General features: G+C 38.2%; 1 protein-coding gene across 1 annotated transcript in view; it reads right to left on the bottom strand.

Annotated features, from left to right (window-relative positions):
- LOC104388211 (plasma membrane calcium-transporting ATPase 2) overlaps nucleotides 1–26,460 on the bottom strand; it is a 174,065-nt gene that overhangs the window by 95,640 nt on the left and 51,965 nt on the right. Inside the window, exons 2-3 of the mRNA XM_009997040.1 lie at nucleotides 25,051–25,248; nucleotides 409–666 (exon numbers count right to left, since the gene is read on the bottom strand). Coding sequence (XP_009995342.1) covers nucleotides 409–666; nucleotides 25,051–25,248 — 456 coding nt within the window. The remainder of the gene's footprint in view (nucleotides 1–408; nucleotides 667–25,050; nucleotides 25,249–26,460) is intronic.

Below are 26,460 nucleotides of genomic sequence, written 5' to 3'. Positions count from 1 at the left end.
AGCTCCTGGTCAGAAGGGACTCAGAGGAGCTGCCCACCAGCTGGGGTGAGCACAGAGGCACAATTTCCTTTCCCACAGCATTTAAGAGCATTCCTCTTGTTCCTAACTGGACAGAACCAAAAAATTCCAAACAGTGTAAACCTCCACGAAAGAGAATTATTTGTATGAACAGTTGTTGTCCTTGCCAGTAAAAGGAAGTAAAAATTAACAAAATACAATTAATTACCTAGTGCAATTTTATAGCGAGTACCTTAGGTTTTCCTTATTCCCCTGTCTTACCATGGGCAACAATGACAACACATAATTCTCTTTCAAATCACTTCCAGTTAATTGAGTCTATCCTGCTAGAAAGGGAAAGAAGAATAGATACATTTTAGAAAAGCAGTCATCTAGCTTGATAAAACTTACCATATTTCACCTGTGCAATGTCACCAACTACTATCTCTGCCACTGGGATCTGGATAACCTGTCCACCTCGGACAACAGTAAATTTCTGTTCCTGCTCAATACGACTTTGAAGCCCACGAAACTGCTTCTCCTTGCTCCAGTCATTGAAGGCAGTGACAAGGACAACACAGATAACAGAGAGTAGGATGGCAGCACCTTCAATCCAGCCAGCTTCAGCCTCACCTTCATCTTCAGCTCCTCCTGTCGCGGTACCACATCCTGCCAAGACAACAGTAACATTCGTTCAGTCCAGTGAAGACTGGGGTGATCATGTTAACCAGAAGAAGAAAAACCTGCTGTGAAATGACAAGAAGGCTAAGGAACAGAAGTGCTCTTCAGAATTCTGGCTGCTAAATGAAACGTGGCAGAAGAGATGAAAAATAAACATGTCTGAGGAAAAAGGGAGAGAAAACAAATCAGTCAACATTTCAGATATTTTATTTTTCCAACTGAACAAGATATCCTTGGAAACTCAAACTAAACAAAGGGAAAAACAAGGCAACATTTCTGTTATCTAAGGGTTGACAGCTTCACCTGAGCCTTCAAGCACTTGCAGAACTAAGGAGGATTCGCTAAGAGTGGCAAGAAGGACTAAAACAATTAGTAACATCAATCAATACAAAGCGATGACATTAAATGAAGATCAAAGCAAACAGATCAAATTAAAACAGATTTCAGAACTGATTTTCACAAGTTTCTAAATTTTCTCAACTAAATGCATGCATAAGGAACACTTTAAAAAATACTGAGACTAACTAAGTATGTTAGTATTTAAATGTGATAATGAAATGCGTTAGGGAACACTGAGTAAAAAATAATAGCCTAATATTAATCCTTCTTCCTTACAGGGAAATACAGTGGCATGCTTACAGAACTCTAAGTATATTATTTTTGTCACTGGTAAAACATTACTTATAAAATTCTGAATTGTTTTATACACATCTGCTAATTAGTTATTTTCAAGTAATATGCAATTAAAATGTAAATAAATAACCTAGATACTATTCACAAAATAAAACAAATAAAGTTCTTCTTAATGAAATAAGGCTTAAAAAAGATAGTGACAGGAGAGAAGAAAAGAACTTGGGCTGAACAACACTTCTCCTGGCTGACTAAGGAAGAAACAAAATGGTTTAATTTTCCTTAAAGCACTGAATTAGGGAGGTGTTTGACATCACTTTTCCATCTTACCCAGGTACCAGGGAGTTTAGCAACTTAGCAACTGTGTTGCTTCCACCTATGACTAAAGTTTAACTGTTATATTCGTTACCTGTCACTAGAGGGAATTAACATGCAATTTGATTTCTATTTTTAAGTCACAAAGATTTCCCAGTAACACAAGCATCATCATTAATTAACCAGCTGAGTAATTACTCTTGCATATGAACAGTAAGAAAATGTGCAGAAGGAAGATAAGACCAAATGCTCACTAGGTGAATGGAAGAAAAATAAAATAAATGGAGTTTTTAGCCAAGCTTCTCTGTAATTTGAATGGCAGGTAACCTCAAGGAAAGGCAAATCACACTCCCAAGGGAAGGGGCTTTCCCACAGGGATGCCCTTAGACTGACAGCCCAGATGAACCTTCATCAGCAGTACAAGAACCATGCTAAAGGAACCATTTTGGTAGCACCCAAGATAGAAATTCAGTAACCTTTTGGAGCAAGCACCTTAAGCTACTTAAAAGCAACTGCAAACCACATTTTTAATTTCTTCCTTCAGCACATTAATTGTGGGAAGGACTAATGACCTTTACTCTGTTTGACCTTAATCACATTAACTGGCCTTTGTTAGATTTCAAATTCCTTTTCTAAATCGGCAGATTGACTATTGCCTTGTTTTGATAACTGATTTCCTACTACAAGTCTTGGCAAAGATAAGGTAAAAATTCACTATTATTTTTCATTAGATAGGATTTAGAATAAAGTATAATTAATACCCTGTTACTCTAAAGCACATACCTCCTCCTCTCCTCGCAGAAGAAACATGGTCTGCTCTAGCCACAGGCAAAGATTTTATTTCCTTTATAGATTTTAAAAGCCTCACTGGTTGAAATTGAGCCTTGGTTGTACAAAAGCACAGCCAGGTGTTGTTTGCCAGGGTGATGCCTGCTCCAGGTGACCTGGCAGCAGGGACACACAGAGGTGGCAGCTTGGTGGCTGCTGGCATTGCCACTGGGCTGCTGAGTCACTTTGTTCCTGTTCTTGCTCTCACTGAAAATCTTTTGCTTTCTGCATAGGGATTACTGGTAATGTGTACTGTGGCACTTGCTACAATATCAGGAATTAACATTATGTAATACTTAAATACAAGGTTTTAATTTGAGTTATAACAGCACACTCACTGAAAGACACAAGCTACGCTGGCTTTTCATTAGAAGGATCCCCTTATGGCCCTGGACACTTGTAAACTTTAAATGAGTAGAATATCCTCTCTCTACAGCAGAAAACTACCAGGTTTGGGAAAGTCCCTGCTATTATTTCAAAGAATCAGTAGGTTTGCTCACTGTCTCTGAGATGTGTCAAAGAAAACAGCTACTCAGGGCACTTGAACCCAGTACTGACAGACTGTACCTTCAATGGCTTGGGAGAGAAATATTTCTCTGCCCTTTCAGGAAAAAAACTGATTCCTTGAATCAGTAAAAACAGGTAAAAAAATAAAAATACTCCCTGACTTGAGTAATGACATTAATTTTGGTTTTGTGTGTTGTCAGAACTGATTCCCACGTTAATATAAACAGTACCATTCCTGGTATGTTCATACAACCAGAAAAAAATCTACCATAGCATGTAAAGAACACAAGATGTTATCATTAAGATGAAAGGAATTGTGTTTTCCTGTCTCATAGATTATGCACAAGCAAAGAACATAATTCCCTCTTCATGATACAGCTGGAAAAATGTTAGAATTAAAGCAAATCTGGAGAAAACAGTCTCAACTTAGATCAAGTTCTGGGAAAGTGTCCCTAAATTTGACAAGTTTCTACCCTCTCTCAAAGTACCAGAACTCAGGACCACCACTTCAAAGACCACAAAAAGGTTGGTATTACACAGATGGGAACCTTTCTCACTGCCTTGCAGATGCCCAGCCTGCAGGCTGGCCAACCATGCCCTCTCCTAACACCATGGATTCCTATCTGCTCTAGCCAACTCCCTCATTTAAGCCCATGTCAGATGAATGGTGCTCCCAAGCTATCAGACAAAAAAACCCCAGTGCTTCATTATAGTGCATTTCAGCTTAGGAGGAAGAACAATTTCAGGTGTACGAGATTAAACAGAAAAGACCAGATATCTCCAAGATCAAGCAGCAGCTGAGCAAGGCTTCTGAATATCTAGGATTTGCAGGTAACAACAGTTCTGAAATTAAATTGCCCTTTTTGTGGATCTAGCCTGGTACAGCTAAAGCCAGACTCTTTAAATGACTAACCAAGCTTATCATCAGCCTTTCACGGATTTTGTCTTTGCTTTTTACAGTCCCACAGAAATTAAATGGGATAAAAGTGCTAGATAAACTAATGCAAATGGTGCACATCACTTTCATTACAGAAATAAGCTCCAGCAACTTTGAGGGAGTAAACAACAACTGGTTCTTACAATAGCAAGATTTCAGAACATATTTTTTTTAACTGAGATTTACAGACAAGCAGGATTTAAAAATGCAACCTGCCCCTGAGAAGATGACCTGTCAGGAAACATTTTCTTGAAGTATGCTGTGTTCTTGCTTCAATACTATTTTAGAAGTATTCTAAAGTCAAGTAGTATTCTATTTTTAGGGGAATAAAAAAAAATAAAGAAATGGAAACTTGCATCTCCATTGGTATAATTTTGCAGAATTCTCTTATATATATATTCTCTTATATTTCTCTTAAGGAAAAACATTTTTTTTCTTCTTCTGCCATTATATCACATAGGATTTTAAGGAAATTCTGGAGGGACTTACATGAATTTACAGGAAGAACCTGCACTTATTCCTAGGACAAACCCACACATACTTCTTAACTATACACTAGTATTATCTGTCCTCCTCACTGCAGTACTGAGTGACACAGCATTGACTTTACAGCTAAGGAGACAATAAGGAATATAAATAAGACACATAAAAGATGTAATCATAATATGTCCAAGTTGCAAAATATAGTTTAAAGCATCTAACATTTATTAAGAATGCTCATATAAGCTTTAAAAAATTGTGTTTAGGTCTAAGATTGCTGTTATGCCTTCACGAGGTAAAACTTGGTTCCCAATGTTATGGAAAAATACACCTGAGATTTTACTGAAAGCCACAAGGCTGAAAGCATCACTAAGCAATGTTTAATATGCATGTGTGATTTGTGGTAGGATTTTATTCCAAGACAGTGAATTGTCAAGGACTCATTTAAAATTATATTTAACATAGGTCCTATCTGTCAGAAAATTAAATTTGGAAAAATAAACAAGTCTTTAATATGAAGCTGTTTTTTACCAGAACTATGTACATATGCTGGGCATGTGTCATTCCCCAAAGTCTCATCCTCATGAGACAGAAAATGCATACAGTTTGAAAGTGAGATTATAAACAACTGACTGCAAGTCAAGAATGTAAAGGGCTGTAACTCCTTTGGCACAGAAAAAGCAGTTGAAGACATAAAATGGAGGAGTTCATTCAAGAAGAGTGGGCAGGAACATACAGGTGAGCTGAACCCCCACCAGAGCAGTGGAAGGACCTGACAGTGCAGCCTCAAAGAAGATTCCAAAATACTAAAAGAGACTAATATGAATTGTGTCCTCCATAAAACATCTCAAAAGTACATTGCCAAAAACTTGTAGAAGGAGAACAGAATTTTAAAAGCTTAAAATTTGACCACAAGCAGGTCAGCAAAGACTACAGAAATAGAAGGGAGCTGAAAGAAAGATAGAACCCAAAGGTAAAGAGGATTCACGAAAATAAGAGTGGGAAAGTAATTCAAACCAGCACACACAGTCAGTCCATCTAAAGTCACAGCAACCTGGGTTTCCGTTTCATCAGAGACTATGAGCAACTTGAGTGCAAAAGCTCTGGGCTACAAAACCTGCCCAAGAACCTGGAAGGCTGAGCAAAGACCCAGGAACTCAGCCTGCACTGGACTCTTTTATGCACTTAATTAATTAGCAGTAATTTTAAAATTAGCCAGAGAAGCCTACTCTGCATTAGTAGTATTTTAATGATACAGAAGGTTTTAGAAAGGAAAAATAAGAGAGCAAGGCCTAGGACATGAAAAGGGAATAGAAATAAAGGACAGTAAAGGCTTGAACATGCTTGGGCCAGAAGGGGAAGGTGAGAAAGGAGCAGAAGATCTACAAGAGCAGGTTCAAACACTTCAGGAAGACACTAAGCAAGGAACTTCACTTTATCTATCAGGAGAAATAATTTGGTGGATGTTGTTAATAGTTTTGTTTTGGTGAAAGCCAGAAAGGAGGAAAGGAAGAAAAGGCCAGAAATTGTCAGACAGCACCACCTGACCAGGCTCATGTTCTGTTGGAAACTGGAATGCTTTTCAAGTCATGGACAACATTTCAATAGACTTTTCTCATAAAATCTACTAAATCCGGACAAAAAAAAATAAATTAAAAAATAAGAGTATACAAGCATTATGCTGCTAAAAGGAGTATTTGTTTAGGAGCTCATAGTTATGAGGAGATTCTTAAAGCTGCTTTGAAGAGGGTAACGATTATAATTACAAACCACCCAGGGTTTGTAGGGTGCAGCATGGTAATTTGGAAATCAGCAAAAGTGTATTTTTTAAAATCTGTGAACATCTGTATTTCCAAGTCCCAACCTACAGCACATACCTCTCAGCTACTCATTTCAACCTACACATTTCTATTTTTAAGCTGAGAATACCTTGTGGCATTTAAATTCCCTAGAAAAATCTCATCACACCCCCAGAGGTAATTTTTTTAGTCAGTCAAACTGGTTTTGTCATCAGAAAGACAACAGTTCCCATGATTAGAACTTTTTATTTAATTGCCTTCTGTACAGACATTTTTCCTCAGCTGCAGCTCCAGCCCTGATGTTATGAAAGCAAACTGAGCAGCTCCAAGTTTCAGCTTTTGCACTGGTAGAGCTGGGCTCCTGTTACTCACATCTTAAGTGACATTACTTATTTTATCAAACGTATTCAGTTGGGCAGGAAAAAGAAAAATAACAAAAAATTATGCCATAAATATCACAAATTCCTCTCCCTAACAAGATTTTTAAGCTGTTAACAGATACTGCAACGTTCATTTCTACAATTCCTTGTTGTGTTTTATCAGTTGCTATAAAATTAGTCCAAAGAGCTACTGCCAGGTACTGAAGTACCAAGAGTCCCTCCTGAAATCCCATGTGATGATGTATCAGAGGGACTGCAGAGCCAGGGCTTACAGCAAAGGGGCAGAAATCAACAGAAGTTCAAAACTGAAGTGCCCTGTCTTTCTCTCAGACTCTACAAGCATTATTCAACCATGAAAAACATTTTCCAGTTACTTGTAGTAAATCAGACCACATTCTCCAGGAAGACATTTGTTACTGTGAGCAGCCATGCAGAAGAGATTTACTAACATGGGACATTTATACTATGTACATTCCAGGTTTAGGGTGCTTATCTATTCACTGAAAGTGGATTTTGGAAACTTATTTTAAAGCAATATCAGAATTCCTGGTTTTGTGATGCATCAGTTAGTTATATAAGGACTCCAGCAGGGAGTGGGGGGAGAAAAAAGGAAAAAAAAATTAAGAAACTGTCCCTGTAGGTTAGTTATGTAACTGTCAACTTTTGAGTTCAATATTAAATATTTACACATTTTTGACAAATTCATGCAAAGAAACAAATCTGTAAGGCCTGAAAGCACATATATTCACATATTCATCAGCCTGATCACAAACATTTGTGAGCAGAGAAGTATTAATTAAAATATTCAACTTCAAGAGATGCAGTGTGTCAAGCAAGATTCTCCTGACTGGCACCTCCAAGGAAATACATTTTGTATAGATAAATCAAAAGGATGAGGCTCTGACTCCAACAACTGCCATGGAAGGGAGCAGGCCCATACAAGGATTTCTATAGCATTTATATTCTGTTTTGTTTCCTTATGTTGCCTCTTTGAGAAAGCAGAGAAAGACCAACGTGGGAAATGTAACAAGTCCTGTTCTTAGGGATTGCAAAGGAAAACCCCTGACATCCAGCTGCTATGGTTTTCTGCATATTGCTCAGAGCTAAAAATATTTGGTGATTATAGCCACATATTCAGAGTTAAAACACAGTTTTCAAATATGAGAATCAGACCTTTCAAGCTGTTCTCTGTGTTCACTAACAAGAGTTCAAGTGCAGTTACTCAACCACGCTTGCTAGGCCATGTCCTAGCTGAGTTCTACTTACAGAATTCATACTTCTGGAGAAATTCTGCCTGGAAAACATGTGAGAAGATTTTATATAGTTCATCCCAAGGTTCTAAATCTCATTACCTCATGTCCCCAGTTGAGAGTTAAGTGATGCTTGGCAACCTGAAAATCTATCTAATGAGCAATATCTAAAAGAAACCCAGTTTTGCTGATGATCTCCACACCCCTAATGAAGGGAAGGTATCTATGGGACTTCATTTTTTGCAATCCAACACAGATTTGTAGAGACCAGATGTAGGTCACTTTACATTATGAAACAATTATTTAATTTGCAGGTCCCATATGACACAATGTGCACATTTTGCACTTTACAAGTCCTTCATGTGCTGTTTCTGAAGCCAGCTCAAGTCTCAGAACTGAAGTCATTCATCTGTTTCACTGACATCCAGCGATGAGTTGGCTCCCTGAGCACCCTTTGTGCTGCTCAACAGTCTCAAACTGATCATTTTGATACAATTGAGCAAAACCAGAGTGAAATGCTGCTTTGGACAAACGCTTGGCTCCCAAAAACTGATGTTCAGCTTCAGCCCATCTGTAATTTAGAAGTGATACATCTGCTTTGCTTGGAGCCCATGACGCACACAGTATCATTCCCACACTTCTTTAGAGCTCTCTGTTCCTGGGCAGAGTGTGATACCTAAATCGGGCTTTCCTGGATGACTCTGAGACTCAATCTTTCTTGCTGCTTCTCAGAGAGGCACCAAATGTGGGCTATTTTCAGATCTGTTGTTCCAGATTTCCGCACGGCAATAAAAATATCAAATGACAAAAAGAAAAACCAACCCCAAAACCCCACAAAACAAAACACAAACAGAAAAACCCCACCAAAACCAAACCAAACAAAAAACCCAAATCACACTAAAACAAGAAACAGAAACAAAAACCCACAGACAAAAAACCACCAAAATGCCACCAACAAAAAAACCCACAAACAAAAAAAACCCCACAAACAAAAAAGCCAGAAACAAAAAAGCCACAAACAAAACCAAACAAAAAACACAAACCAACCAAACAAAAGATAAAAAAACCCACAAACTAAACAGCAACAAAAAAACCCAAATCACCAAGGAAACCACAACTGGATAAGCAGAACTTCAGTTGTTCTATTTCATCCTACAGGTGATGGGTTCAAAGGAAAGAGGAGAAAGAGAGAATGGAGCAGCCAGCCAGGCTGTAACATCCAGCCACAAGAGCAGGAAGCCAAGAAGTCTGTAACAGGGACACTTCAGAAAATACAGTATCTACTAAATAAAATTTTAATGCAACCTTGAGTAATCTAGAAGTAGGCCATTTGTAAGCATTTCAGAATATGTTAAAAACCAGGCTAGCATATTACAAAACAACCAATGCAATATACTTTCATCAAAACACTTATGAAAGAGCAGTTACATGCACTTCATTATCTTTTCAGTAAATATGTTTGTTGTACAACTCAGGAAGAATCTGCAAAACAAGTGTTTTCACACATCATCAAAAACACTTATCCCATAATAATAAACACTCATAAACAGCTTTGCAGGCATTACTAAATGTACAAGATAGTAGAAACTTTTTCAAAAAAGGACAAAATAATGAAATAATCTGTCTTCTCTAAAATTCTGTGAACAATTCATTATTTAGGAGTTCAAAGAGGGAAGACAGTCAGCCAAAAATCTGAGGTTCCCAATACAGGATAATATATTCCATAGAGCAAGAGCTTTGTTGGGATAATTAAACAATAACCTTCTCTAGATAAGACAGAGCTTACAAACAGCTTATGTATCTGTTAGTATAACCTGTAACTATTCCATAAAGAAACATACACTTAGTATTCAACTGTCTCCATAGAGATCTTGAAAAACACTTATATAAAATGTAAACAGTACTTATTCTTAAAAAAATAATTGTTTCTGATGTAACATTTCATTTAGTACAAATATCTATGTCCACAGTGAAAATTCTGGTTAAGACAGAAGTCTGCTTTTATTCATTCAGGACATACAAAAATGCAGTTATAAAATTCGCCAAATTTAAGTCCCTCTTCCAAGAATGCAGACTAGATGTACCTGGTCTTAGACACTCTTGCTCAGTCATTCAATTTAGGCTCTTTTCTCAGGGCTTTTCATGGAATAAAATCCCAAACTGAAAGACCTTGGTTCCATTCCAGTGCAAAACAGATACATGTTTTGATACTTTGAAGTGAAATTTCGTTTTAGAAGGCAGCCTTGATGCCTCCACTTAGGGTATCAACAGTCATGGGATGCTATGATCCCAGAGAACTGCTGAAGTTTGGAATCACTAAACTGGAGCATAAATGGCACTGGCTGATTCCAAGTAAAAAAAGGAGAGAAAGGAACAAGTTTTTCAGGATCAGATATTATAAGACAATACTTGGAACAGGCTGTTGTGCCAGTGCAAAAAAAACATTACAAATAAAACTGTCAGGAAGAAATTATACTTTCTGTTAACTTGGTATTAGCAGTGAAGTGGCTGTCCATATGTTGACAGTTTTTCACTTGGATAAGTTTAAGTTTGGATTAGAATTCAGACTTTGCTATTTAACCCCCCACCCCCGGACACACTGCAGCTCCTGGGGTTGGCTTGGGAGAGCCTCACTGAATGGCACACAGGCCCTCAATACACTGAATTAAAAAAAGGCATAATCTCAAGAAAATATGGGACATTTGGAGCTCCAACTACCCAGATGCTCTGTATGAAGATGGGGGAAAGCTAAAGCTGTGGTTATTTAGTTAGCTTCTAAAAAGAGGAAGAAAGCTCCCGTTCCTCGTGACGCAATCTCTGATGATTTCATGTACTTCCTAAATACAGCTGGATGGACAGGAGGTTTTGAACACTTCCTCACCTCCTACTCCCAATGCAGGTCACCAACAGCAACACAGAAGCCCACAAAAATATATAAATGATTGACTGCAAACTGACTATCACCAACACACTTTCAACAGAAATAAGAAAAACGTTTAACGTTAATATACAGCAACAAATATTTCACAGATACATAATCAGATTGAGAGTTGTCTTTCTTGCTTAGGCTTCATCTACTGAAACCTTACAAATGAAGCTCATTCTCTGCCTGAAGCAGAATGATCAGAAGAGAAACCATTGAGGAAGGTTTTTAGGTAATGGATGCTTATACTGCTCCATCTCTGACTGTTTTCTAATATAAACAAAATGTTCTTGCTTCCTTTTTGGTGTGTGTGTGCTTTAAAACAAGACGTTCTAAGCAAGATTATTTTAGAGTAAGACTGTACTTCACAGAAATGCTACCAAAAATTTGCAGGACAATATTGAAAAATGTTGACTTTGCCTGGAAATCTTGAGAGACACTTAATTGGAGTTTCCAGAAGAAGTCAAATTGAAGCACAGAACGTAGGTAGGTTTGCTGACTGATACACTTCATACACCCAGAACATTTAAAGAGTTTTTGTCAACTTTGTCCACCCTCAAGCCCTACAGTGAGAGGTTATTCAGAGCAGGTTCCTGATTTTAATAAGGCCCTTTGAAATAATTCATGGGTTCTCAGGTCCACAGAGCACAGCTTGAAAGCCCTTGATTAAGAAACTTTGCAATTGACTAGTGTAAGCAATGTGAGACAGCCAGGATACTGCAAAACCAGAAAATTAAACTCGTGCTCTTTTGAGCTTAGGCTATGGTAATGTGGTCTAAAGCCAGTTCTTGAAACACCTCAGCCCCTTTTGATGCTGTTACTCCCTCACTCACCAGTCATAGTCATGAGGGCAAGAAAAACAGGTTGAAAAAGATACTGAAGATTTAAGGAAATCAATAACAAAACCAGCTCTTAAGCTGCACTATTTATTACTTTCATTAAATTTCTCATCTGCATCACTTTGTGTTACAAAGCTTTAAGAGGCAAAAAAACCCCCTCAGTATAAGATTAAACACTGTATCATGTCCTGCACCTGAAGGCACAAAAAGTTCTATCAACACTAGCAAATAGTGCAGCCCTAGAAAAGCAGTTTTACAGTGCAAATCTATGTACTAAGGACACATGTTTCTAAACCATCTTTTTCTGTTCAGTTTCATCCCAAAGAATGGAATGAAATCTCATCTGAACACATATCCCAGTTTGTACACTCCCCAAAAGCACCTGGCACTGTGCACCAATGCACGACTGGGCACAAACTGGAGATGTGATTCCTGAAGTATGCTCTGGATATAGACTAAAATGTTGATGTAGATACATCCTAAGCAAGCTAAAGCTGCATGTCATCAGGACAACCTCCATTTGGCACTGACCTTCTATATACTCTGCATATTAATTCTGGTTTCAATTCCTCTAGTTGTTAAAACTCTAAGAGTTTATGCGTACTTAACAGGATGAGAAACATGACCTAGAGAAACAAGGCAGCACTCATGCAATGACAGAAATAAATTGGAATATATTGTTACCTGATATGTATATACATGAAAACATGCATAAATATATTAAAACACACACACTTATATGCACACATGCTTAAAAAGCAGCGCAACTCAGTGCCATTACACCTAGTGTAAACTACTGCCTCATGTGTGACAGACAGGGCTGTAATACCAGTCCGTGGAGTATGGCAGGGTGGGGGCTTGTTCTGGTCTCTGATTAAGCCCTAAAAAAAGCCTTTAAGTTCCTCTATGCAGATTTGAAGTCGAAAGAATTTAAGATTCTTTTCCCCAAGTCCCAATTCAACACCTGATTACCCATGTGTGTGCATACACTTTATGTTGAATTGTAGATATTCTGTCTCAAAAACCTGTTTTATCATTCCTGGCTTCTAAAAAAAATAAAAATAAAGGCAGAAAAGTGCTGTACATCTGCCTCATCATCACACTTTTGGTGTTCAAAAAGGTGTATCTGTTTTGTTTCAGTCACCTGTGCTTAAACATTTTTTTTCTAGAGAATAATTTTCCATTCCAATCCAAACGCACCGATAGACACGAACCAGAAGCCCCTGCAGACTTTGGGTTTTCACATAGTTATTTGGATTGACGCAGGCTGGCTGGCAACCAGCACCCTCCCCTGAAACTGAAAAACAATCCCATAACCTGACGGAAAAACACTTTGAATTTAAAAATGTCATGTAGCAAACAGATTCTGTGAATCTAAAAAACATTTCAGATTTTAAAGCTGCTAAATTAGAACTGATTTTTAAAAATTCACCCATTAAATAAGAAAGCACTCAGTATTCCTTCACTTCATCTTGATTTATTGCATAAGCTACTAACGTTGACTTTGGACAATACAGATGTTTTCAGAACTCTCAGGTTTTCATTGGTTTGGAGGAAATCTGATATTTTTTTAAACACCAGCTAAATAATTTTAAGATAGTATTTTAGCTTCTTTTGTCAGATTCAGTGCAACACTCACATCCCTCTGTATAGCTGACACTTTCAAATTCCAAATTCCTATTGAAAAAGCTGCTGGAGTTCCCATAAATAGCAATACAGCAGTATTTATAATTACGTTGTCTTCAAGTAGACAAAATATGGCTGGAAATACAACATGACAAATTCATCTTCGTGCAAACTATAACAAGGTGGGGATGTGTTTAAATTCTTACAAGAGACATTGAGGTTATACACCAGGAACAACTGTTACTCTGCACGGACACTTAGACAAATTATCTAGGAAAGACGCAGAATTTCCATCACTGGAACCTTTTAGATCTAAGGATGATAAATTTTTGTCAAGAACAGTTTAAGTATTGTTGATAGTGCTTTTGAGTATGGGGATAGACTAAATAGCCTCCAAGATCCCCTCTCAAGTAGGTCTTCTCATGTTCTGTCTCTTGTTGTTTGCCTTTGGATGCTGTCACCAGGCTGTGGAGGAGCAGAGGCATTTACACACCCAGCACCCAGCTCTGCACACCAAAAGCAGGGAGTGCTGGGGAGCTTACAAGCAATACAACTTTGCTCTCTGCACAGGATGGAAGCAAGGGCTGGTCTATGTTCTCTCACAGTCCTGCTGATGCTGTCTGGGTGGAGGGGAAGATGCTCAGATGAGCCCCTGACCTAGGCATCCTCACCTGCAGGCTTCACAGCACCTCCAGCTGGACAGCAAAGGGCAGGCTCCATCTGGGTCCATAAAGGAGCCCCTAAAACATCCTTGTATCATGCTTTCCACCACCCTGTACAGCCCAGGACCAGTTCTTCTAGTACTGGAGCCCTACACCTACATTTGTCCCATGGAAACAGCCTTACGAAGGTATTGAGAGACAGCAAGATAATTTGCACATATGAGAGTCTGGACACGTGAGTAACAGCTGGACACTCCAACCAGTTCTGTTCCCTGCTCCTGGATATTTAGACCTTGACGTACAGCTTAAGGCAGGAATTAAAAAGTATGGTACTTTCTTAAGTGAATTCTTAAAGGAACTAAATTTACTTAACAAAACAGATTGGGCTAATGTCAGTAGAAGCCATATGCTGCTTCACCTCATCCCATGCTCTGGGAGGAAGGAGGTTAAATGGTGGGGTTCTGGCAGAACAAGCTGTTTTTAAGAGGGCAAATACTTCTGTTTCTCCTATTTTTTCTCCTGTTTTCCAGGATGCCAACTGCTTCATCTCTCGTGCTGACAAACGGTTTAGACTGGTTTTAAAAATCCTTTGGGAATCGTGTGGATTCATTTTTATGATGAATGGCAAAATCTTTTGAGAGCGTGCAACAACACCCCACAAAAGTTGTGTTTTGATAACTCTGAACTTAATCCCTACTTCGAGATTAATCTCTTTTACATTAAAATGCTATTTTCTAATAGCTGTACTTCCCACTGTTTCAGCTTCTCTTGTGCATGTCCCTCCTTGGACAGCACAATAAAAACCTCCAGTGCAGTGACAGCTGGATCAGTGTTACTTGTTTAGCAGCAAACATGATAGAGGATTCCTATGAGGACACATCAGCTTTTAGGGCTGCAAGGCCCTTATACCCTCTTATATACAACTTGTTTTTCCATTGATTCAATATTCCTCAGTGCCAGAAGAAGGTTATTAGCACACTCTGTAGAGATTTACAGTATGAGATCCACACTTAGGTTTTTCATAGTCAAAACCAAGTAATTTGAAAGCGCTCTGAGCCAAATGGGCGGGGATGTGTGGAATCTGTTCCAACTGAAGGTTAAAATGAAATCAAGTGACAACTAAAACTCTCTGAGGTTAGTGCCTGGATTGGTAGAAGGTTATGTGGTACTAGACAAAGGGCTGACAGTCCTTTAAAATTAAAAGCAGCACTTAGAGCCTACAAATGGGCACAGATAAAGAACAGGGAAGCGGCAGCTCCATTTCCCTGCCGCGCCAACGGGTGATTTGTTGACACTGACAGTGGGGATGACAAGATACTTCAGCTGCTCCCTTGACCTTGCAAGACACACAAGGGATTTGAAGATGTTTGCCAATTATTGTTGTTTTCAGCATCTGCAACAAAATGCTGAAAATATTTTAAACAACTGTTCAGAGATGCTGGGTTTTATTTTTTACTGCCATAGTCCGTGAAGCAGGGAGGAAGGTAAGATTCAAATCACAGCAAAGTATTAAAATAAATTAAATTGAGCTCATCTTATTTTAAACAGGCTTCTCACTTTCTACAACACACTTTTGAATTATGTAAAGGATATAAATAGGTAACAGATTTTTCCAATATACCAGAAGTATTACTTTATGATCTTTTTTAAATACAGAAAACACTCACACAGGAATTCTCACACTGTGGAATGAGTTTTTCATCTTAATGTTGGCTTCATAACTGGGAGGGCTGGCAAAAGACTTACAGTTTATTGCTATGTACTGCTATGATTTTAGGTTTGTAAAATAACATTGATGCTGGTCTTACAAACTAGATTTTTATGCTGCCTACATTTATGTATTTTTAATACAATTCATGACATACAAAATGCTTTTTAAGAAAAGATGCAGATCTAGAACTGCCACAAAGAACAGAGAATTACCTTTGTTTAGTTGACTCATTTCTGACATTTCTGATTCTTCCACTCACTAATCAAATATATTAAGTGCAAATTGATGAAATTCAGGGAGACAGATTTTTACAGACACAGAGACATATGCAACAATTTCCTGTGGAAATCTTTGTGTTCTAGGATCTTGAACTGGCTCTGTACGACTTTCAATATGCAGAAGTCTGGCAAAGGACTTAAAAAATTAATGTGCTTCATTAACCATGTGAGTAGCCCTATGAATTAAAATAAAATGCTAAAATGAAATCCCAGATGTGAACTGTACAGGTAAAGAACAGGTAAAAACTGATAAATTGCTGCATTAAAACATTTAGTTTCTATTCAATTATGCTCATTGTGTCTCACCAGGAACTGAATTTATCAGAGGATGTCTCAAGATTTTTATGTGCTTATGTATCTTAGGTTATTTTTAAGTTTAATTAATGATAGAATGGTTAAGGTTGGAAGGAAACTTAGAAATCATCAGGTTTCAACCTCCCTGCTGTGAGCAGGGACACCTCCCACCAGCCCAGGCTGCACAAGCCTCACCAACCTGCCCTTGAACACCTCTGGGTGTTCCATAACCTCCCTGGACAACCTGTTCCAGTGCCTTCCTGCCCTCATGAAGAATTTCTTTCTGATGTCTAACTTAAATCTCCCCTCCTTCAGTTTAAAACCATCACCCCTTGTCCTATCACTGCCCTCTCTGGTGAAAATTAAATTTGGTTGAAGTTCCTCAGTAATTAGAGCTTCGACTTCCTTCAGCTTTTTGGAAATGACTGCTTATCCCCCAGGGTCACTTCAGGGGGCACTCAAGTACGTGTTGAAATGAAACCTTGAGCCACACATGTAGCCAGTGCCAGTGCTCACTTCCAGTGCTAAGGTAATACAAACAATCCATATCAATAAATACAAAAAAAGCAATAAAACCACTATGTTGACATTTGGCAGGAACTGACTGTACTCTAGCACAGAATTTCCTAACACCAAGAACCCTTCCCCACACCAGATGAGCTGCTGGTGCTCCTGCAGAGCTAATCCTGCTACTGGTTTTATAGCCAACGTTTGCTTCCTGCCCAAATGACACCTGTGTGTTTCTCCTCTGCCAATATGTGTTTGTGTACACAAGAATCTATTTCAAGGTTTCCCCTGCAGGCTTTTTGTATATTTGTATATTCCACAATTGTACAAACAGACAATATTTATACAATTAAGGAATAAGCTGATTTCTTCAGAAAAGCAAAAAGGTTTCTAGAATCCCTAGAGAAAAACAGATCGATCTACTAAGACACTAGACTCCCTGGAAAGAGAATACAGGAATAACTCTACAAAAGAAGAACATTTCTGTGAGATTGGGAAGCAAATTGTTAAGAATTGGATACTGAAGGAATGAGAAACTCCAAAAAATCAGCTACCTGAAAGTACTACAATGAATGTCATTTTTCCACTAATGGTTAAGAAACAAAAGGGAAGAAAGTCATAAATTAAAAACTGGAAAAAAGAGAAGAATTTTATCAAATCTAAGGTCAAGCTGTCCTGTCATGCACAGCAGCACAAAAAGGGCATTTTTTTTCTTCCTGCTCCACCTTGCCTGAATTACAGAAACTGCCCAGATCTGCCAGAGCCCCACATTCATCCTTGTGGGGAGGCTGGAGAGTGATGCACTGGGAGAGTGATGCACTGCTCCCCTGCCAAACAGAGAGGAAACACATCTCTTCCACACCCATCAACTCAGGAGATTAACCTCTATGTGTTGTCCACAGGACAACAGAGTTGTGAGCCATTATTTCTGGTGATGACAACAAGGCTGACTTTGGGTTTTGTATATTTTCCCCCCTCTCCATTGTCCCTTATTCTTAACACTCATCTTGCCAGGCTGGGATGGTGACAAACACCTGCCAGTTCTGCATGGCAGGCTGACACTTCTAGGTGCATCCTCCAGTGGAGGGAAAATGTCTCTATATTCAGAGAAATGCAGACAAGAAAAGACAAACCCTGCACATGAATCTAAATATAATAATACATGTGTAGGATTTGGGCTAATTTGTAAATACTGGCAACAGGGGGGTTGAAATTACCCTTAAGTAAAACTAAAACCAAAACAAACCATAACCAATTAATGGAAAGGTTAAAAGCTGGATGAGAAACTTGAGCTCTTTATACATACCAGTACAGAAAAATGAACACAACTTTTAACAGCTATATTACATAGAAAGGTGGTAGCTCTTATTTTCCCCTGCATGCAGGCTATGTTTGAACCTCTCCTGTATGTTATTGGGGTACCATTCCCTTCAGCAGCCTGGATGTCACATGAAAAGCAAGAAAACCACAAACTGATCTAGAAGGAAGATGAGAACTGAAACCATAAAAGATACTGCCCACAATAGCAACATTTTAAAATGTTTTGAAGGAGAAATGTCTTACTTGCATGTTACTACTATTTTATTTTATTTTTTAATCCAAGAGATTCCATAATATCTATAATAATTGCTGGGGAATTGGGACAGATACTACATCCTTCTAACATGACATTCTACTTGAGCCTAGCTGGAGGTCAGCAGACATCTTATTGCAGCTGTTCTGCCCCAGCAGAATTTGTATCAAGGGTAAGGAACCTGCAAGGAGGGCTGGAGTGACTTAAACTGATTGAAATAGTTTTTATTTAAATGTACACCAGTACAGACTGCAAACTGGACAGAAATTCAGACCAGTTGGTATTAAATTCAGCACTTTCACTTCTAACTAAGAAAGAGAAGTTTGTTGCCAGCTGCTTTAGCTTCTTTTCTTCCTATATATTTTTAATATAAATTATTTATGAATATGAACAAAATCTTTACTTTTTTCACTTTTTTCCACAATACCTGCACTAACTGGTGGTCAAATCTTTCCCACTGTGACTAATTTCTACAAACTTGCTGCATGTGATGAAATGTCAAGAGAGACATACTAAGTTGTATCTTCACAGGTGAGATAACCTGAGAGAAGCCACCTTTCACATCCCAAGCAATAGATCTGGACAAGGTGAGAGGTAAGGTAGTTGTTTGGGGATTTTTTCTTCCCCTCAGCCTTATTTTTACAGAATTCTTTATCTAAACATCACATGGCTGCCTTAGCCTCAACAATGAAGACCTTTGCAGCTATCTGGTGAACCCAGCACTGATGAGCATGGCTCTTGCATGTCCATGTCTGACTGTGACCTGCTGTTCATTCAACCCGGTCACATGGACTTGCTCAGGTTCACATATAAGGAGCAGAAGTTTTGCCAGATACACACAGAATGTTTGTACCTCAGGTACCAGTGAGCTCTAGCTCAACAGGGAGGCTTGGGACAGGAAACAGGTCCTCCTGGATCAGTGGGACAACTATATGGATACTCCTCCTGACTGAAATCTCCCAAGTCCCCATTGACCAATGTGACACATTATAGAAACAATAAGGAAACAACTGAGTGGTGAACCCTGGCAAATTTAGTCTCTTGTGAGGAAGCCAAGTCATGAGAGGTCCACAGGCACCCCAGCCACAGCCCCGAGCAGCAGTAGCACATCACTGCCACTAACAGGCTAATGCATGTGGCTTAAGAGGACCAGATCAGGGGACTGTTCCCTCTTCTGTACTTGTTCCTCTTCAGGAACTTGTTGCATGAGCAAGAGGAAGGCTACCCCAGGCAAACCTCAGCTGGGCAGTATTAAGCAGTGCACCTGATGATTTAACTTTGTTTCTCATAAGGAGTTTTGCCTTGGGAATTACAGAAGCTGCCTCAACCACAAAGACCTTTCCTTTTCCCCCCCTATGTTGCAAAGAACTGTACACTTGAAAATAAGACATCATGCCTGCAAGATCCACACTGAACTCTGGGATGTTAAAACATCTTACTTCAGGCTACTTCCCCCCCTTTGTAATCTGCATAAGGAAACAGAATTCAAGAAAGGAGAGTTAAAAGGTCATACAAAATGTATCCAAACATTGTTTCACCATAAACTGATATACAAAGACAAACTTTTCAATTTTTTTCCTGGACTAATTCTGATCTAGATTAATAAATAAAAAAAAAAAGCCAGGATCCCATATATTAATTTAATCCTCTTTGCATATCACAGGCTCACTATTCTGTTTGCTCAGGGAACAGAATTTGTTATCTGTCGACTCAGAACACAAAAGGAGGAATTGGATGTAAAAATACTTTGTTTTGAGGAACAAAATAATTTTAACTTGCTGAAGTCACACCCTGTGATCCCCACTGTAGTAGAGACTTCACCTGCACCAGGAATTTTCTCTCAAAATGTATTTGCTGAAATGCAGCAGCAGTTTTGCACTTTTTTTGAGAGTGGAAAAATGATTCTGAGTGGATCAGTAACGAGAGCAGTAATTGCCACAGGGCTGACAATAATTTATGCTGAAGTTCTCAAATGCTCCTAATGGTCTGTCAGATGGTAAAAAGGAATGCAAAGCACATCACAAAAACAACTCCAGCATAGCTTGTGAGAATAAAAATCTTGAAACTTTCACTCTTGCTAAGAGATATGAAAATACAGGAACTGAAGTGGCTTCTGGAAGAGCAATAAAACGACATTATTATCTAGTAATTCCTGTAGATTCGATTTTATGATTGCAGCAGAAAATGAAGTAATATTTTCCAAGATTCACCCCGTATCTTAAATGAAGAACTATAGTAGAACAAAAACTTAATGTACTATCAAAACAGATTACTGCCTCTTCCAGTTCAGATTAGTTGAGGAATGTCACTACTGATACTTCAAAACCACAGAAATGTAAACTGTTTCCAACAGCTAAACTGAACAAAACTCAGTAGATAATCATCTACTTATTTTAACAAGATAATACCAAACTGTGCTATAGATGTTTAGAAATGCAGTTATGCTACAAAGGACTTAAACTTGGCAATGTAGCAATATTCATAGCTTAAAATGAGAAATAACAGCCAATCTAGAAATACACACAGAAAAAGAACTTTTGAGCCTGTAACTGCCTAACACAGCAAAACATACTAACATACACATACATTAGACTATACCCTTAGGGAAGATTCCTGAAGCAATTAATGCACTCATATTTTTTTGGATGTGTGGGTTTTATCATGCATTCCTCCTTCAAAAACCTCTGGAGAAAAATATTTTGCACTGAAACTGGAGAAAGGAGTTAAATGCTAATTCTGATTTAGCTTCAAAAATTAAAGTAGGCTTCAAGCATCCACAAAGAGTTATACAAATTCTAAAAAATAAAGTGACTTCAACTTATTATATTAACTAATAAGATAATTGATAGATAAAAGTTCAGTATATGTGAAAGGCAGACACAAATATACTAGATATTAAAGCAGTGTATACATATGAATGATTAAAAAAAAATATGCCAGATGGTGTTTTCCTGACACTGTCTTAAAAGTCTCTTATTTTCATGTTATTATCCTTTATTCCTACAAAGAAAGACTGTCACTTTTAGATGGCAACAGCTTTTTGACCTAGTCCTAAGCAATAAGAAGATGAAATACTGCAAGACACTGTGGTGTCAATCAAACATGCTGAATGAAAACTGGCCAACTTCAAACATTCAGTAAAGTGAAGTTACTTTTTTTGAGGTTTTTTCTGTTTTTTTAATGCTGAACATCAAAATATCCAGTAGAAGAGAAAGCCAATGTTTCCCTCTGCTCTTACACCATCCCCATCACTGAGGCAAGAGCCTGGTCCAGCACTGCTCCACTCTCCTCTCTTATTCAAGTCTCTTTGTGTATTTGACAACAATAAGAAATAAAAGATATTTAGCTCTCATTGTCCAAACCTTTCTTTGATATTCCCCAAGACATATAATCTTTCATGGCCTCAGCTGCAAGTCCCTGGCCAGACTCAATTCAAGTTGCTCCTCAAGATAAGACCAGGGTCTTTCAGAGCAAAGGAGGAAAAAGCATTTTGCTAACACCAATGCTTCTGCCACTGACAAAGTTATTTCTGTGGAAACATCCATCTCATGTGGTTCTGTCTCCAACAAAAAGGCTCATGCTCTGTTCCCCATCCTGTCCTAGTCTTAAATACAGATGATCACAGGTGCTTTTAGTGGTGACCAAAGAATCTGCACGATTGCCCCGTGCAACCTGAGGCCAGTTTGCAGTACAAAATCCACTGTGGTAAGAAAAACTCAGTGTCACTACACAGAAACTGCCTGTTCTTGAACATCCTCCCTTGCCATTCCACTTACCAACAGCATCTCACACCTGTCTGCTCATAGAAATATTTTTTAAAAAGGCAAAACTCTTGTCTTCTAAATTGTAACAGTATTGAATTTATGTTTACAATACTTTTTACTCTGAAAGGTCCATGTAGATTGTAGCAAGTTGATGGGTTCAGATAATTAGTAGTGATGATATGGCAAATCAGCATGGGAAGAACAGTCTTGTTGATTAATTTTCAAAATGAAAATGCATTTCATTTTGAAGAAAAAAAGAAAAAAATAGAATTCAAAAAAGGAGTCTGTCTTACATATGATAAAACAACCATGTACCAAGTAGTAGAGTCCTGTTACACAGAGGAGATTTTTTTTTTTTTAAATGAGCTGTAGACAAACCTGCTTTATATTTCACATTGTCATCAGCCAACAAAATGAAATGTCAACAGGTCTTGGGGAGGCAGGGGGGGTAAGTTAAGAATGCATCATCTAGAAAGAGAACATCTTTCCAGCAAAGTTCACTATGAGTTAGTCAGACCATGAACCAAGGCTCAGTGGCACCACAGCCTCTCCATGCTGCTTCCATGGAGAAACGTAGGGGAGAAGCCACTGCCTCTCCATGAAGGCACCATCCATGGGCTGGACAGCACAACTACTAACTTCATCCAGAAACTGTCTGAGACACTTTTAAAGTACTCTCTGGAGGAGCTGGGCAAGTTCAAGCAGTTAGTTTGCAAGAAATGACAGCGTGTCTTCCCAACGTTGGGGTTTATTTTCAGAAGAAAATATATTAATTTTCAAGAAAAAAACAGAAAACTTGCAAAAAAATGTAGGAAGAGTCAGAAAAGGAAAATACAGGTTTTCACACTTCCCAAAGGAGCACTGGTCACTTATCCCAGTCACTGGGTAGCGATTCCCTATGGCATCCCACAGGCAGAATTCCTTTCTCACCTCAAGAAAATGAGCTCAGACATACTGCAGTCTGCTGGGAGGATGTTACAGATCAGATTCTCTGTGACAACAGCACAGATGGGCCCATCTAAAGCAATGTATAATCAATATGAGATTCAGACAGGAACACAGACATTTCACGAGACAATAGGAGCTGCTGCCCTTTCCAAGAACTACAACCTCCCCAGACAGGCCCATGTTTCATCTGAATCCAGGTCCATGTTCAATTCAATAAATAGATGAAATTGTTCAACAAATTAGCTTAAGTGTAGACCAAACAACACAGTTTGCTTCTTCATAAAAAGTTCCTTTGACTTTTACTCAATGTTAGTCTACATTTAATTTTATTTCTAAACTGATTACTGTAGGTTATGAAAACCATCAAGTCCAAGTATGTCTACAGTCCACTTCACCAAAGGCAAAATCAAGCTTAATAGGTCAGGTTTTCAATGTTTAGGATTCTTTAAAACCGACATCTACCAGTAAACTACAAGTATTCTTGGCAGTAGTTTACAAAATACTACTTTTAAAACAAAAGACAATCTCCCACATTTATACAATTGATCACTGAAAGACTTAAAAAAAAATTAAAATTGAAAGGACCATTACAATGTGTTCAAGAAGTTGGGTTAAAAGATACTCACTAACTTGATTTATTCTCCTTGTGTAAAACCTGGCAAAACCTTCCAGGAAAATAATTCTAAAAACAAATACTGTGCTGTGGGAAAACACACACACTTTTTCCCAGGCTGTGCTGCTGAGCTAGACTGTCTGAGAATCTCAGATGTGTCATACCATCCCATGGGGGAAGAAATGATGATGATGATAATAATAATAATAATAATAATATTTTTTTTTAACCCACCATGTGATGAAATATCTCCTCTCTTCCTGTGAATAAACCAACCCTGTCAAAATCCTATTCTCAAAATTCCTCTCCTACTAAATCAATTAAAAAATGAGAGGTTAGTCTGTACATTTATGCTTAAGACAGAAGTTCAGGAAACTAAATTCTGATTTTGTCAAGTGTCTGCTCATGGTTTAAACGTCCTCAAGGTTTTCTGTGATGTCCAGCTATATGAGGTAATAACAATAAATTACATTTTCTTCAGTTAAAAAAAAAAAAAGATAATCTCTTCATGCCTAAATCAGACTCCTGCTGACTTAGTAGTCATGTGTTCAAAATTCAATGAGAAAGCAACAAAAATACTCCTGATTTTATAGAAAGGATTAAAGAATCATAAATACAGTACAAGAGCTCTGCATAGCTACATGCTTGTTCTGCTTGTGAATGGAAAAGGAAGAAGGAAGGGTCTTCAAGGAAAGTAGCCAAAGGAAACTGAAGTGAATGTAAAAAGCATTTCAAGGCTATATTTAGAGGAAGACATTCTTCATGCATTTGCCAAGCTATTCACGTCATTTCACACAGCATGTTTTATCCAGCTTTATAAGTCTATGAGAGAGCAGGGAAGAGAGAAAAAAAAAATCTGGATCAGTTGCCAGAAATGGAAATCTTGCATTTATGCAGAAGAACAAATATTTTAAGCATGTGAATTCAAGAGTACTTTCCAAAGGGGGAGAAAAAGGAGAGGAGAAGGCAGCATGTTAAAACTTTCTACAGCTATCACAGAAGGATTCTGCAGTGTATTGTTTGGAGGTAACATGACTTAGCCAGGCTCTCTAGTCTTAACTAGATCACTAAAAATACTAAAATGAGTTCAGGTCTCCAGCTGGTATGAACTAGCTGAAGATTTGTCCACGTTCATATAGATAGGAGACATCAGTTATGTAAGTAATTACATATTTCTCCTCTATATGCAGTAAACAAATACCAAAGATTAATAAACGAACAGCAAATACAAGCTATAAGGTGAAAACAAAACACAAATTCAGCAGTTTTATAAGAATATTCTGATTTTTCTTTAACTCATTTAGTACATGTCACGAGGCTCAGCTATTTGCATAAAGAAATGTCAGGCATACAAAAAAATATGTCAGTACCAGATGTAATGGTGACAGGAACAAACCACATGCAAATTTCCAGTTAGTGACCTTCTGGAGGGTGGGGGTGGAATAAATTTAAGATATAGGACTGGTGTTACTTAAACTGTACAAATTACTTCTATAAAAAGTTTTTACCTTCATTCCCTTCTCCAGGTGGCTGATAAAATGAAAGCCCCAAAGATATGATGGCTGCAATTTCCAAGATTATAAGAGTCACGTCCTGCAACGCTTCCCAGACTAGCTGTATGAATGTTTTTGGCTTCTTTGGAGGTATAAAATTTTTTCCAAATATAAGCTTTCTTTTTTCTAGGTCTGCAGCAGTCCCAGCTAGTCCTGTAAAAAAACACAAGACAGAAAAAAATTTGAATTGCAATGAAATAGAAACTGCTAGCTTATATCTGCATTCCTATAAATTACTTCTCTATTTAAAACTAATTCCTGCCAGTTTCAATCAGAAAATAGTCTTTGAATTAAGTTTTATTTAACAAGATGTATACAGGTAAGTACATAAAGTAAGCAATGACTTCTGAAAATAGATCATAAAGCACAAATAAATCACATTTGGGATGAAAGTGGAATAGTTGATGGCAGCTTTTGGTAAAATCAGTAGAAGAAGCAGACATATCTTGGCTCTGACCTCAGGTCAACCCCCTCAAGGTATAAATCAATAAAGCATGTCTTGTTCTACTTCAAAGCAACCTCTCTTGCTGCATGTGCACTGCCACACAGCTGCTGGAATGAACTGCACCAAATTGGTGTTAAGTGACAAAGGACAGCCAAAGTGACAGGTTAGACATGCTAAGAAACTAAAAAGGAAACGAGATGGCTCCTTAGGTTGACATAAAGACACAAGTGTTTTGCATGATGCCTCAACTTAAGAACACTTCAATTTAAGGTTACAGTGTAAGAATATGTGGTTGCACTGACCAACATACCCAGGTGGGTTTTATTCCTGCTTTTCAGTTGTATTAATGTATGCATGTCTAGCACCTTGGGGAAAACAAAAATAGACTTGCAAGTGTTAAGGGTAGAATGACTGTGCCCATATACCACTCTCAGCAGCATAAGAGCTGCAGCAAGACAAGTGCTTACATTTATCTGCCAAATAATACTTGATACCAGTTGGAACACTTACAAAACTGTAGGTTTTAAATGTGTTGAGCAACGTAAAGTTACTCATGTTTATTCACACCAATGTGACACAATGAAAATACTTAAATAGAGACTTGACCTTGGAGGAATACAAAAGTGCCTGCAAGAGGAAATGATCGCTCTTATGCTATAAGGAGTCCTCTCCTCATGCAGCTTAGGGTAAGTCCTCGCCTCCCCCGGAGCTTCTCAACACCTATTGGGTACTTAAGGAACGGAAAACCCTATTAATGGAACCTTTGAGATGTCAAACAAAATAAGCAAGAGATCCTAAAGTGCTAGTGGTGCTCAGTGTTACAGCTGGCTCCTTCAGGACTGGTGCAGCTGCTCCCAGCAGTGAGTGTGCACCACCAGCAAGTGTGCACCACCAGCAAGTGTGCACCACCAGCAAGTCAC

Source organism: Chaetura pelagica, unplaced genomic scaffold (genome assembly GCF_000747805.2).
Source record: "Chaetura pelagica isolate M959 unplaced genomic scaffold, ChaPel_1.0 scaffold364, whole genome shotgun sequence".
NCBI classification, from domain to species: Eukaryota; Metazoa; Chordata; class Aves; order Apodiformes; family Apodidae; genus Chaetura; species Chaetura pelagica.
Note: the sequence above shows the minus strand (reverse complement) of the source record. Positions and strands in the feature narration are given on the sequence as shown.